Genomic DNA, 15,758 nt, shown 5'->3' on the forward strand with positions numbered 1-15,758 from the left:
TACTAAAGAAAACTAAAAGTGAGTGTGTGTGTGTGTGTGTGTGTGTGTGTGTGTGTGTGTGAGAGAGAGAGAGAGAGAGAGAGGGAGAGAGAGGTTTGATTATCGTCCTTACCTATGGGGACCAAACAGTGCGTGCGTGTGTGTGTGTGTGTGTGTGTGTGTGTGTGTGTGTGTGTGTGTGAGAGAGAGAGAGAGAGAGAGGTTTGATTATCGTCCTTACCTATGGGGACCAAACAAAACATCACAAAGTGGCTCCATCGTATGATTGATACAAGTCAATTGGGTAGGGTATAGATTGGAAAAATCCAATTCCAACTTTTGGGAAATCATATGTAGACGTACAATAGGTCTAATGTTATACATAAAAGGGATAGCGATTTGGCCAAGAATAAAGGCAGTAGCAGTAGGGTCAATCCCTTTTGCCAATAGACGACACAAGCAATAAAAAATTTGAACCCAATTCTGTAGCTTCAAAACCCTGATAGCACGCTCTCACAGAAGCCCAGCTACCAGCACAATGTTTTCATACTGTTTCTCTTCATCAAATATATGTTTTCATGTTGTTCTGTCTCTTTATTAGCCAATTCCATCCGCCCACTTTGTCAATTCCGACAATGAATGTCGTAAATTATCTTACAGAATACCAAAAGGCAAACACCGTCACCGCCAGAGACAGTACTCCTCCCCTTGAAAGCAATGCTTCCTTCCAAGTTAAAGGGGCTGTTACTTGTTTGTAAATGTTTTGTACTTGTTCCTTCATAGCCTCCAAGGATTGGGAGTTATCGATGATTAAATCGGCTCGATCACGCTTCACATCCAAGGGGAGCTGTGAATTGATCTTTTGCAAAGCTTGTTCCTCTGAGATTTTGTCTCTTTTCATGAGGCGGTCTTCTTGAGTTTTGGAGTCCACCCACACCACAATCACTGGTTTGGTCATTCTGTTCAATTTGGCCTCAAACAGAAGTGGAACATCCATGATGACAACTTTGGTTCCCTTGATCCAATGTTTGAAGAGTTCCCAATAAAGACCCATGCCGATTGAAAGCGACATGGCACTGCATAGAGGAAAAAGGCAACATAAATCAATGCTCCATGCATGAAGAAAGTTCAATGTTCTTGTTTAAAGTTTTCTTTTCTCTGAAGGTGCCATCTGATTTTTGCCTTCTCAGGGGCCTCTCACCATTGGTTTATCATATTCTCCCACCATTTTTCCCTCTTTCCCTTTCTCTTTCTGATATACTACTTTGTTGTTTTACATTCCCTCTTTGTTTGTTTGTTTGCTTGCGAGCAGGGGTGTGTGTGTGTGTGTGTGTGTGTGTGTGTTTATGAGTTGCATGGAGCATGTTTTGATAATCGATTTGCTTTGTTTTACCAGTACACTGATTGAGATCGACTTCCAAAATCAAACCATGCGAGAGGCAAAAGCTTACTTGTTGAGCACTCTTCGTTTCGCAGGATCAGAGAAGATCATCGCTCCAAGTCGTGTGCGGTCAACTTCTCCATTTTCTTGCAATACTTCTTTTCCAAAAGCTGCAACTACACGCCTCCATGCAAGAGTCCCTTTTCTTAATGCTGCCTGAACATCCAACTCTTAACATATCAGAATGCTTTTAAGTCAAGTTTCTCCATCGATAAGCCTTCCACAAGAACTAGGTTAGAAAAATACGCATACTACAATTGCTTTGTTGTTATTAAATGACCACTAAATCTTAATTATAGTTGGGTCAGGTGCAGCACAAATTACAAAAATCCTGAAAGAACTACAACAAAATCGTAAAAAGCATGTGAAGGACTGCCACGAGTTCTCTTTTCCTTCTCGCAAAAAAAGTTGAGGGAGAGAAATGAAATCATATATTAACGTGTTCAAAAGGCCAAAATGACCTATGAGACAGATCCGTTACGAACTAGTTGAGAGAGAGAAATGAAATCATAATTTAATGTGTTCAAAAGGCCAAAATGACCTATGAGACACATCTGTTACAAACTACTGAATCTGATACCATGTCTGGGTACCAAAAAAAAAAGGGAGATATGAAAATGAATCTAGAAGTGCTACTAGCTGGAACTGTGTGGGTATGTGTGACCATTGATACAATGGGTGCCCTATACAAGAGGGTGATATGATGGGTGATAAACCCATCCTCATCTGTACTCTGGATGTCGAAATAGTATGGCTCGAATCCTTTGCTGTAGTCTCCATCGATGTTGTGAAGCCCCTCTCCTCAATCGTGGGCGTCTTGATCTCCCCAGCTCCAATGCTCGGTCAATGAGAATATCATGGGTGTGAGTATAAGCTGAGCTTTGCAATGGTGTCTGCTCCTTTGTCTGTCCAGTGTCTGGTGTGAAGAAATCTGTAATCTGTCTCTGAGACTCTCTCTCTCCAAATCTCCTCGATAAACTATTCATGTGTCTGTGTAACTCAAGTAGATACAGTCCAAGACATCTCTGGTCTTGATATCTGAAAGCGACATCATTAATTTACTCACTAAATTAAAAAGAACCATAGTATCGAGCACTCAACTTTGGATAAAGTCTCTTTTGCTCTTTTTCTTTTTGAGGCATGCTTTCTCAAACTTGAGTAGCACCCAATCGCTCGCTTTAAGCAGTGTGTCTCTACAATGCCTATCGGTTGCCTTCTTTTGTTTTTCTTGAGACTTCTGCAAAGCCCCCTTTATCTTGGAAAATAAGGTATCAAGATCCTCCACAAAGCCATCTACCTCAAAAGATCTTATCTTGGTGCACCAGATAGGCGGAACTTTCTTGCCACCTTCAACAATCTCAAATGGAACCTTCTCTGTCGATGTATGGACCATGTTGTTATAGGCAAACTCCACCAATGGCAGATATCTGTCCCACAACGATTTGTGGTCTGAAACACAACACTTTAACAAATCCAACAAAATTGAATTTGTGATCTCTGATTGCCCATCTATTTGTGGATGAAAAGAAGAAGAGAACTTCAATGTTCCCAAATTCTCACATAAAGCTCCCCAAAACAAACTAGGCATCCTTGATCTCTATCCAAAACAATTGAAGCACTCATCCCATGGTATCTAAAGATATAAGTAATGCACAACTTTGCCATATGATCTGCTTTAATCATCTTCTTTACAAGTTAAAATGAGTCTGCTTACTTAACCTGTCTACAAGAGTCCATACGCCATCAAGCCCACCCTGTGTCTTTGAAAGATAAAAAATAAAGCCCATAACAATACTCTCCCATGGTCGATCTGGAATCGGCAAAGAAAGGGGTAGTCTTGGTGTTTTATGTCTGTCATACTTCACTTTTTGGCATACCAAGTATGTACACACAAATGTGTCCACGTCTGCCTTGAGTTGAGGCCAAAAGAAGTATCTACTGCTTTAAATGTAGCCTCAATCCCATAATGCCCTGAAAAAGGTGGATTATGACTTTCAATCAACACTTTCTATTTAAGTTGTCGTATAGCAGACAACTTAGTTGTCTTCATAAAAAAAACCTTTTCAAGGCCATATCCTAGAACAGCCTCACCATCCTATAAGAAGTTATAAATACTCTAAAAATCACGATCTGTAGCTTACTGTTGTCGCATGCCATCCAACTCGTGATGAAAAATAGCAATGACAGCTGAAATTTGTGGTTTGCAAGATAAAGCATCTACAACCACGTTCTTTTTTCCCTCTACATAAACAGTCCGAAAATGAAAGAGAGACAAAAGATTTGTCCATCTCATCTATTTGTTCAATAGCTTCGCTTTTGACAAGAAGTATCTCAAACTCTCATGATTATTATGCACTATGAAATGAGCTCCAAGAAGGTAATGTTTCCGAGTAGATAATGCATGAATTATTGCAAGAAGTTCCTTCTCATAATTATGTGCAACTCTTTTAGCCTTAGAGAATAATCTTCTCTCATAGGCTATCACATGACCATCTTATTACACAACTGCTCCTAAACTGTTGCCGCATGCATCAGAATGCACCTAAAAAGGTTTTTGCACATTGAGAAGAACAAGGATTGGTTCAATCATAAGTTTTTCTCTTAGATGCTCAAAAGCTATGATCTGTGTCTGTTTCCAAGAAAAGGGAATACCTTTCTTGGTCAAATCTGAAAATGAGCCTTTTGCACTAAGAACATAGCCCCAAGAAATTGTGCACATCATGCACGTTCCTAAGAGGTGGCTAGTCCTAAATAGCTACAACCTTGGTTGGGTCCATCTTGACACCCACTGGAAAAATAATATGTCCAAGAAGGTGTATCTCTTGCATGAAGAACTCGCTCTTCTTGCCATACACACACACACACACACACACACCTAGATGAATCCAGGATGAGCCCAGATTCACCCTAAAGGAAAGAGCAAGGTATAGACCCATGGTAGCCACCCACAAGACAATATAACCATTAGCTCCATCATGCATAGTATTGACCAAATACCACGACATCCCCACTAACGTCGCAATAGTGGGTGTAGAACTAGGTATAGATGCATGGTAGTGTAAGGTGCAGCGGAAGTGAATAAGATGAGTGCTCCGAACTGTGCTCAAGGGTTCCTTTTGCTTACGGAAGGGAGAGCCTTTCGTTCCTTTCCTTTAGTGAGAGAGTGCAAATGATCACAAACAAAGTGAATGACACTGTGAATGAAGATGCTCACTGAGAGAGAGAGAGAGAGAGAGAGAGAGAGAGAGAGAGAGAGAGAGAGAGAGAGAGAGAGAGAGAGAGAGAGAAGAAGAAGAAGAATACGACACCAGACGGTTGTCAAACCCTCCTCCAAGGGCCCCCCTTCTCTATGGCAAGAGAGGTCTATGCTATTGATGGCACAAATCTGGTACAATGTTTTAGATGCAATGGACTTGCCAACGATGTCGCCGACAATGATGACGACGACGAGACGGGCTGAAATCTGAAAACACTAGAGGCTGAAATCTGCAAATCTGTTAACTGGTGAGTTTTGACACTGCGTCGGCGAGGACGGCAATGGCGACGATGCGACGACGATGTGCTGAAAACGCAGATGCTGAAATCTGCGAACAGCGGGCTGAAACTGAAAATGCTGGCTGATCTGACCGTGCGGCGAGGATCTGCTGCGGGTAGGTGAGATCTGCAAGGTTTGGGGCTGATCTTGCGGAGTCTAAGTGTTGATAACTGAAAACACTAATGACTGGGGCTGATCTGTGCCGCTGGGAATCTGCAAGCGCTGATGCTATCTGCATGAATGCAAAAATGCCAGGCTCATCTGGGAATCTGCAAAAACGCCATGCTAGTCTATTGGCTGAAAACGCTATGGAATTCAGCCGGTACTGCTGAAAAGGTGCACTGCAAGTTGTAGGACTTCTGCTGCCTCTTCTGCCAGAAAGTGCTAGCACTAGGTTTCTTGTATAGAGCTTAGCAAATTTGCCCTACCCAGTTTCCCAACAAAGTCACTTATTAATAATAAGTGAAAAATGGATAAAATAGAGAAAATGGGTTCGGTGCACTGTTAAATGCTCATGATGGATACTGACTATAATGGTAATTCCTTGAATGCAAACTTTTTGTCTTTTCGAGAGTGATCCGCATACATCCGTGCTCATCCATGAGTGAGTCATGTGCATCGTACAATACGGCATGTCTATGAAAAGGGAACATGTAAAGACGGTGACGAAAATACAAGAAACTGTCACGAATGAAACACTCGAACAATGCATGTTGACTAATCATGCAAACACACAATACTTCCTTAGTGGGTTCCTTAGATCTCAACTCGAGAACCAAGATCGGTTCTTCGTGATTGATCATATCAGCAATGAGGTTAGCTTCACTAGAAAAAGCATCAACTAAACCATCATCCTTGTGAACAATCACCTCTGTATCATGCAAAACATGTGTGTCGTGCTTTGGAGAAGAAAAGACTGAGAGAGTCTCCTTCTCCTGTTTCTTGCCAAGCTTCACCTGCACATTAGAAATGAGAGGTAAAGAATGAATAGCTACCTCTCCACGAATGACAATGGGAGAGTCACTTTTGGCATTGAAAGTGAGTATTGTCCGCCCAATCAATGAGAGGGTTATGCTGACGAAACCATCGAATGCCTAGAATCAAATCACATCCTGAAAGAGGAGACGCTACAAATTTTCTGGAGGACGCTTGTTGAACAATGAATAACACATCAAGGCACTCTCGTGTAATGAGAGAGTCCATACCGGAAGCAAAGCCCAACACCTCAAAAGGAGATGTCTTGCTAGCCTCCAAGCGGGCTCTTTCGACAAGAGAGGCACCAATCACATCATCCATACTACCAGAATCAAACAAGACCACCATGTGTTGACCATTTACATGACCATAACACTTCATGAGAGACTCATTAATGAGAGGACCATGAGAAACTTAGGACACACTAGTGTGCTCATTTATGGCATTAATAGAGGATGTGGCATCTGTGGGTTCTTTAGATTCGTTAGATTCAATCTTAGGACATGTTTTCTTTATATGACCCTTGACGTGACAGTGATAACATCGACCTTCCTTAGAATAAATGACTTGTTCGTTTGCCGTTATGTATCCTCCTAAAATTCCTTTTGCGGCTTTTTCATCTGGGGTGAGCTTAGGTTTAGCAAGTGTGTTGATAAGCCCTTAGATTCGTTTTGAGTGTTCTTTTCCGAAAGACTAGAGGAAGATTGGCTAGAAGAGTTACCGTTCTTACCATTTTGTGGGTTCTGAGGAGTCTGAGAGGTACTGTGAGAAGACTTGTTCTCCTTAGGCTTTCCTTTGTTGTGCTTCATCTCTTGGGAGAGAGCAATTGCTACCGCCTTGTTGAGATCCACAAGGTCGAAGACTTCTACATCAAGCTTGATATATTCGTCCAGCCCAAAAAGGAATGCCTCTTTGCGCTCATCATCCGATTTGCGTAATTGGGTGCCAAGCTGCAAAACACGGTTAGGAAAAGACATGACTTACATACCATTTTGCTTGGGATTGCGCCAATCTTCTTTTAACCGCGCTAGGTACTGAGGCATAAACCGCGCCTTGAGCTTGTCTTGGAAGTCGGCCCAATTGAAGGAAAGGAGCACGCCTTCTTCGGCTTCCTCTAGGTGCGCGGTCAACTGTGCCTCTTGCCATGCGTGATACCAATTAATGGCATCACCGGCAAGGTACATGGCTGACGTCAAAACCTTGCCTATTCCCTGTCTTCTTAGTTGTCGCAAATAAGCATTAAATTGATGCAACCAAGAATGAATAACACTAGCATCCATCTTACCGTCATACTTACTGAATGTCAACTTCTCAATGACAGGGTTGTTGGAGTCCGAATCTCTGCTTGTGCTACTTGATGAACTACCAACATCTTTGACCGGCTCGGGCTTCGAGGTGAGTACCTATAGGACCAACTCTTGCATGCGTTGGTCTCTCTGCGCCTCACGCTCTAACTCCAAGGCTGCTCGTCTTTCTTTGGCCGCCAAGCGCGCTTGCTCACGCTCATGCTCCAAGGCTACCCTCTTATCTTTGGCCGCCAAGCGCGCTTGCTCGCGCTCACGCTCTAAGGCTAACCGTCTTTCTTCGGCCGCCAAGTCGCGCTCGCGATCAAAGGTGGCACAGCGTTATAGCATCATGTCCATCATCGACTTGACCAAAGCCTCCATAGGATTTGGTGCAAACCGTGGCATAGATGGGGAAGGGGGAGGATCCTGGTGGGGAAAATTCTTCTTCGCCACCTCCATGCTCATCACCTTCACGCAAAGTATCCATTCTGTTGCGGGTGATGACCATACACTAAGATCGTGGGTACTTAAGTTCACAAGGAACTTGGGTTCTTGAGGTTTTTGGGTTCTTGAGCTTCTTGGGTCCTTGAGGTTCTTCAGTTCTTGAGGTTCTTGAGGTCTTTCTTTAGCTTGAAATCTATGTAAGAGAAGGCTTTTCTCTTACCCGAGCACGACTCTTCCCTGCAGGCGCACCCCTTGGCGGCCTTGCGCTCACACCAAGGTTGCTTTTTCCCACCTCACGTCACTTGGCCGACCGCTAAAGTGCACGGTCCGCTCTCAATGAGTAAAAAGAGGAACGAGGGGAGGCCGGACAAGCCCTTCTTTCTTGGGTTACATGTCACTCTTCAAAAACACGATTAGAAATCGGCACGCCCTAGTGGACTTGGGTTACGTGCGACTGCAACAAGCAAAAAAAATCTTGTGGTTCTTTCCTTGAGTGATACAGAACACTGCAAAAGCTCTGATACCGATGTAAGGTGCAACGGAAGTGAATGTTGAACTTTGCTCAAGATGAGTGCTCCGAACTGTGATCAAGGGTTCCTTTTCCTTACGGAAGGGAGAGCCTTTCGTTCCTTTAGTGAGAGAGTGCAAATGATCACAAACAAAGTGAATGCCATTGTGAATGAAGGTGCTGAGAGAGAGAGAGAGAGAGAAAAGAATATGACACCAGATGATTGTCAAACCCTCCTCCAAGGGTCCCCCTCTCTATGGCGAGAGACATCTATGCTATTGATTGCACAAATCTGGTACAATGGTCTAGATGCAATGGACTTGCCGACCATGTCGACGACAATGATGACGACGAAGAGACGGGCTGAAATCTGAAAAAGCTAGAGGCTGAAATCTGCAAATCTACTAACTGCTGAATTTTGACACTGTGTCGGCGATGGCGACGACGCGACTACGATGCGCTGAAAACACAGATGCTGAAATCTGCGAACAGCGGGCTGAAACTGAAAACGCTGGCCGATCTGACCGTGCGGCGAGGATCGGTTGCGGGTAGGTGAGATCTGCGAGGTTTGGGGCTGATCTTGCGGAGTCTAAGTGCTGATAATTGAAAACGCTAATGGTTGGGGCTGATCTGTCGCCGGGAATCTGCAAACGCTGATGCTATTTGCAAGAATGCAAAAACGCCAGGCTCATCTGGGCATCTACAAAAAACGCCAGGCTGATCTAGGAATCTGCAAAAACGCCAGGCTGATCTATTGGCTGAAAACGCTATGGAATTCGGCCGATCTTGCTGAAAAGGTGCACTCCAAGTTGTAGGAGTTCTGCTGCCTCTTTTGTTAGAAAGTGCTAGCACTAGGTTTCTTTTATAGAGCTTAGCAAATTTGCCCTACCCAGTTTCCCAACAAAGTTACTTATTATATTAATAATAAGTGAAAAATGGATAAAATAGGAAAAATGGGTTCTGTGCACTGTTAAATGCTCATGATGGATATTGACTATAATGCTGATGATCATGTTGTGTGCAACCAGAGGATATGCAACTACTCTTAGTGCCTAGACATGCATAGCCTGCGCACAAGCTCACAAAGGTTCCAGAACACTTCCTAAGCTAACATGAACTCTAGACCTGAAGTAGCTTGTCCACATGCACATACGGTTAGATGTGCACGTGACACGTAGTCACCCACAAGACAATATAACCATTAACTCCATCATGCATAGTATTGACCAAATACCACGACATCCCCACTAACATCGTCAATGCTCCCAAACACAACACACACCACACGCATGCGCGCACACACACAAGCATACATCAACAAATAAGTTCAACGCATAGAGTTTCTATCATAACTCCAGAGATCTAGGGCAAACTCAACCATAATGAAGCCTAGCACTAAAAGAAGCACTAAATCAAAAAAATTAGCACAAAATGAGTTAGTTGATAGGACACACGCACCACAGAAGATAGATAGAATTAGCACAATAACAATTGGTCGTAACTGGCCATCGATAATCAACTTTTATTATTTCGCAAAGTTTGAAGACCTTTGCAAGGTGCTCTTGATGTTCTGTTTCCAACTTGAAGAAGATAATGATATCATCAAAGGATGTCCCCACAAATTGCCGGTGCTCTTGAAATATTCGGTCCATCATCCGGTTAAATGCATAGCCAGAGCATAATTTGGCCTCATTAAAAACTCTATAGAGTCCAAAGGTGGTACGGAATGTTGTCTTGTGAACATCCTAAGTGAAAACGCGTTTCGTCCCTATGAAACAAAACGAAACACAAAATTCTCAAAACATTTCAAAACAGGGAACGAAACGTGTTTCTCAGGTTCCGAAAAAGGGAGGGGTCTAATTTTCAAAAGTCAAAATTAGCCAGAGTGTGTATAATGTGCAATATATTTTTACCACTTGTAAGACCATATAAATAGGATGTATCCACCTACTAGACTCATAAATATTAGGTTTCTTATATCCTCTAGAAATATGTTTTTCGTGATATGTATCGTCAATCTTGCTAAAATGACTTGATCCTTGATGTCGATCAAGGATTTCGTCCATCTTGGGGTACAGGTAACCTGTTCTCGATTGTATCTTGTTGAGTACACCATAATCGGTGCACATTCGCCAAGATCCATCCTTGTTCTAAATAAACAAACTAGTAAACAGAAGGGTGAAGAACTTGGTTGAATCAATCCTTTCTCAAGAAGATCATTGACCTGACTCATGATCTCCTCCTGCTATTGAAAGATCCTCAGCTATTTCTAGTGAAAGATCTTCCGCTTTTGGTTCGACTTTCGGAAGGAAGAAGAACCACTTGATTCCAAAGACAAAGTATGAAAATTTGAAATCTAGAAAGGAAAATAAGGAGTTTAAGGATGTGACTAAAGCATCAAGTTTAATACTTTTTCAGTCCACAAAAATATCCATAAAGCCTTATCTTTTATTTAATTGTATACCGCCTTTTCGGGAGGCAATTTTTCAAAAGCTCCCAAGGTTTGCAAAGTGGCATCCCATCTCGAAGGGAATGCACAGATACGATAGTTAGCACTTCTAATGCATGAAGAAGCATCCCATAACTAGGTAAAATTCAAAAGGCTGTTTTCATCTATTTGGCTGACACCCAAGCTCAAAACAAATGTCCTGACAATATGAAACCACCTTCGGATGAAAGAGGAAGGTAATTTTGTCTACTTACAGTCATACATTTTGGGATACTTTTCTACCCATAGCTTCTTTCTGGAATGTGTCTGTCAGGGAACAGATGCAAAGAAATCGTGGCAGCCTACCGAAAGAAATTGAACGCTACTGCAAAAGTCTTCTAGCATTCAATAGCTTACAGATCATGCTTTACATAGTCATTCAATGTTCTCGGGTTCCTTGACTCATGCTCCGGCTCAGCTAGTGTCCAAAGTTGCACAGAAAGACCATTCAAAAGGGAAGAAGAATGGCAAGAAGCTTGTTAAAACTTAATCCACAGCCCCTGAAGATGTGTACAGAGCAAAAGTCAGAATATTACAAACAAGTGCTATGGGTGTTGTGAGGTAGCAAAGTGCCCTAAGAAAGAGGTAAAGCCTGAAGACAGACCGGAAACTTCTAGCAGAACAGAGGAAAGAGCAAAGAAAGGAAAAACGAAGGTAGGACTTGTACCGGATATCATGGGGACGCCAGAGACCACGAGGATGAAAGTATGAAGCTCTGCAAAACGGTGAGATTCGCAACGGACTAGGAAACGAGGTTTTCCACTGCAAAATACCTCAGGACTGAGAGCTAATGCAAAAACGCAACAAATTGAAACAAGATACAACAATGAAATCTCTTGTTGATGCCTCACAAAGTGTGTCGTAAGGTCTCCAAGTCGTCCTCAACCTTCTTGCCATGATGAAGGAATAAAGAGAGAAACACACGAGAGAAGACAAACACAGTGTAAGAGGGAGAGAAACAACCCAAGAGCAAATAACTTAATAACTCAAGAGAGTGCTCATACAAGACAATAATCAGAATGAGGGGCAAAGGGTTAGTTTGTAGTGGAACAGTGACTTGGAGTCTTGCAAAATGGGGGGCGCCTAGTTTATGGTTGCCTCCGCTAATAATATGCCACATCATCCAAAATGGCAACATATGGCATGAAGCAAATAAATGTGGCACACCAACTATAAATATGCCACATCAATATAATAGCCAATAAATGGGTAAAATGGACCAAAATAATGGGCAAAACAAACTAAGGTATGTCAATGCTAGATGGTGGCATTCTAGATCACGCAACGTACACTCCGGAATCAATACGTAAGGTACATAATTCTCCATGAGTAAATTTTAATAAATATGGTATCATTTTTTTAAAACTTGAATTAAAGATTAATTTAGCATTTCATGTATCCGTTATACATTGTCTAGCACCATAGGGTGACCACTAGCACAACACCTTGAAGAAGATTTGGAAACGCTCTTGATTTCTTCCAAGGGTCCATTTCTAGGTTAGCCAACTCAAAGGATTTCTTTCTAAATCCTTTATTGATTTCTTCTTTTCTCAGAAGTAAGCTAGTCTTCCAATGCCATCTTCACAATGCACCTAACATAACATCTCCACGCTCAACATGTTTATATGTATGATGATGATCAAATTTCGTCGTGAGTCTTTGACAAGGACAAAAAATTACTCACATGAGCCACTTTGTCGGCATCAATAATAGGCAGCCCTAGAGATTGAAACTCATTTGAAGCTGTGCTCTTTCCTGAAGCAATACCTCCCGTCAATCCCACTATCCTCATGACTCTCCCCTGAAAAAAAAGGAATTAATCATTGTAGATTTCACATGTTGCTTGACTCTACAATGGTGAGTAAATCTCTCTCTCTCTCTCTCTCTCTCTCTCTCTCTCTCTCTCTCTCTCTCTCTCTCTATATATATATATATATATATATACACACACACACAAGACAGGAGAGATGTATATGTATGAGAGTATGTATACACATGAGGATTCTACCTAATACAAGGAAAGGGAGAAAAGATCCCAAAACATTGTGATACGAGGCATGCCAGAACCTGAGGGGGAAACAGTCATGTCATTGAACGTTGAAGTTACCACCTTGTTAACAGAAAAGCTTGATATGCAAGATGCAGGGGTATATGGGGCACATAGAGTGGGCCAAAAGAAGACTGATGCTCATAGGGCAGTTGTATGCACAATGTTGGATGCTCACAAAAGGACCATAATTTTGGAAACTACACGCTTCTACTTGAAAGGCACTCAGCACTATGTAAGTGAAAATAGAACACCGACACAACAGGCAGCAAGAAGGAAAGCATATGAGGAACGTCTCAAGGAGAAAAAACCAGCATCACCGCCTAAAAATGCATAGGGGCACGCGACCCATGGGATCACGACCATACAAGTTACAAGTTGGAATTGTAGAGGTTTCCCATGGCATAAGGGAGAAGGGCTGGTGGATATTCTACCACAAGCTGACATACTCTTCCTATTGGAAACATGGGAACAAAACACATGTAGGTTGCCGGACATTAGTGGATATATCAAGCACTCCGTATGGTGGAATGGTACCAAAATGCGAGGACAAGGAGGTGTAGCTGTAATGTATAAGGAAGAGCTTCAAAAGATGGTTGAGGTATGCAAGATTGATGACCATAAGCGCTATATATGGGTTAAGGTTTGCTCATCAAAAGAATTGATCTTTGTCGCAGGATGCTATATCCCGCATCGAGAGTCACCTTTTTATGACACAAACCAGCTATCCAAAAATGACCCCTTTTTTGACCTATGTGCAGACATTGCAACGTATGCACAAGAGGGAGCAGTTGTCCTTCTTGGGGATTTGAATGCCTGGATTGGAAACACACAGGTACAATTGACAGACCATTCACTGCACACTGCGGATAAGAATGGGGAACTTATACTTGGTTCTATGTGGGATAGATGTTCAAGTGATAACATCATGAATGCACAGGGGTCAGCCATGATAAGTATAATGAACTCAATGCAGCTTGTAGCCATGAATGGTGCGGATAAGTTCATACACTTTGGATCATACACTTGCTACACAGCAAATCATGGGAGGAGTACAAATGATTATGCCTTGGTGAGATACGATGCATTGGACTTGGTCCATAGTTTCGAAGTGGGTAGCAGGCTACCAACGTCAGACCATACACCAATTCATATATGCCTACACATGCCGAGTATGCCTATTGTCAACACAATGAATACACCGAATTGGTCATACAAAATGCAACTCACGAAGAAAGAGGACTATGCTAGTCTCTTAGATAGCTTACTGTTTGACCGGAACATGCCTTGTGACATTGAAGAGACGTGGAAGATCTTCCGACATGCAATGGAGGAAGCGGCAAAAATTATTATGGGCAAGTATCAAAGTGGTAAACAGACTAGGAAGGGTTTACCTCATAATCCTTGGTTTGATGCAGAATGCGAGGAGGCCAAACATAAGATGAGAGGCTTATCACAACACTCAATGAATGGGAATGGGCTGCTAGAGATACAATACACTCAAGAGGAAAAAGAGACGCATGTATGAACTCTCAAAAGAACAACTAGACTTGAGCAGGTTCAAGAAAGAGCCAAAGAAGGCTTGGCGTAACATGAAGGGGAAGAAAGGGGATGTGATGGGAGATTTCAGCCTAAACGAAATGTATGCTTATGTACAAACTTTGTATGCCCCGTCGGGGACTCAAGAGGCGATATACACAAGGGCTCAGGCCGAACATCCAAAGCCCATCACCTTCCAGGCAATCATTAAAGGCCTCAAAAGCCTGGCGAATTGTCACCAGCGTGTGACTACTATCTATCCTTTTTGTTGATTTCTTTCTTATTATCTATTTACTTTCACTTTTTGGAAACACCCCTCGGGAAATCTAACTGCCCTGCATTGCATAGCTAGTGTGGAACTGTCCGGAGGGAGTCCAGGCCTGAGGGCAAGAGAGCACTAAGGTTGGACAAGGACTATGGTTAGCCAAGTGGGGTCATTGACTAGCCAAAGTGGAATCCTTTGCTACACAGGCCATTTCAGTTCTGGATGTGGTCGCAGTGTACAAAGAGGGTCGGATGACCTAGAAAGATACAATGGCAGCATCTCCTAAAATTTAGGGAACTGCTATTTTGGGACCTGAAAATGTGTTGACGTCATTACCTCCGGAATGACAAGGGGAACATTTTCTTACTCTGCCGTGAAGTCAACTGGGCAACCGGTTGGGATATTTTTAGACGGCAACCCCGAAACGGGAAAATGCTTATAAATGTGCCAAGTGGCACCTTCTGGTGCACTTACCTCATGCAACAAGAAGTGGCGCTGAATTTTAACCTGGGAGAGGCTCATTTTCAGATTTGTCACAGGTTAAGAGCTATGGAGTGCTTGCTTTCCCTCTTATGCACAGTGCGGTGCCAGGAGTGATGCCCTGCACGCTACGCACTGCCCTCTCTCTCCCCTTTGGCAGTATGTTATGCCCCTCTAGTGGGCTCTTCATTTGACCAATGTACAGTTGTGTGGGTTCATGCGCGATTGCCAAGGCAAGAGCCTCTTGCACAGGTACTGGATTAGCTAGCGGCTAATCCCCCCGCAGGTACAGGTGAATTCGGAGAGGTTTCACGCCAGAAATCTCGTCCGATTCAAAGGGCAAGTAGCCCTACAAGTGCGGGAGCTCGAGGACTTGCTACGGATGCGACCGGCACGCGAAACGGAGCCCAAAACAGTGAATTACAGCCTGCTGTGTATTTTTGCAGGTTTAGGGTTTTGGCCCTAAACGGACCCTAATACCCCCAGGAGGTTCGGGGACGCAAGGGGACCGCTGTACAGGTGATCTGGCGCATTTTCGGGGCTGAAAACAGAGAATTCAGCGTGCTGCAGATTCTCGCCAGGTTTTGCAAAGTGCCCGTATGCGTCGGGAAAGTCGGCCAATGCATGGGAATATTGACTGTGAAGGGTTCTAGTACAGTTATGCTGCCGAAATCGGGCTGGAACAGTGGAAATTCAGCCGAGTTTGTGCGGGGCAGCTTGTAGGAACCACAGCGTTTATTCCCTCTTTTAACGAATAAAGAAATACCGAAA

General features: G+C 43.0%; 1 protein-coding gene across 2 annotated transcripts in view; it reads right to left on the reverse strand.

Moving 5' to 3' along the window:
• Nucleotides 1-316: 316 nt before the first annotated feature.
• LOC147420357 (dephospho-CoA kinase-like) overlaps nucleotides 317-15,758 on the reverse strand; it is a 45,497-nt gene continuing 30,055 nt past the window's right edge. For both annotated transcript variants that reach the window (XM_086504083.1, XM_086504084.1), the window contains exons 2-4: nucleotides 12,341-12,457; nucleotides 1,431-1,576; nucleotides 317-1,055 (exon numbers count right to left, since the gene is read on the reverse strand). In XM_086504083.1, coding sequence (XP_086360209.1) covers nucleotides 629-1,055; nucleotides 1,431-1,576; nucleotides 12,341-12,448 — 681 coding nt within the window. In that variant the 5' untranslated portion in view covers nucleotides 12,449-12,457 and the 3' untranslated portion in view covers nucleotides 317-628. The remainder of the gene's footprint in view (nucleotides 1,056-1,430; nucleotides 1,577-12,340; nucleotides 12,458-15,758) is intronic.

This window comes from Adiantum capillus-veneris, chromosome 28 (genome assembly GCF_014529385.1).
Source record: "Adiantum capillus-veneris isolate H3 chromosome 28, ASM1452938v2, whole genome shotgun sequence".
NCBI lineage: Eukaryota > Viridiplantae > Streptophyta > Polypodiopsida > Polypodiales > Pteridaceae > Adiantum > Adiantum capillus-veneris.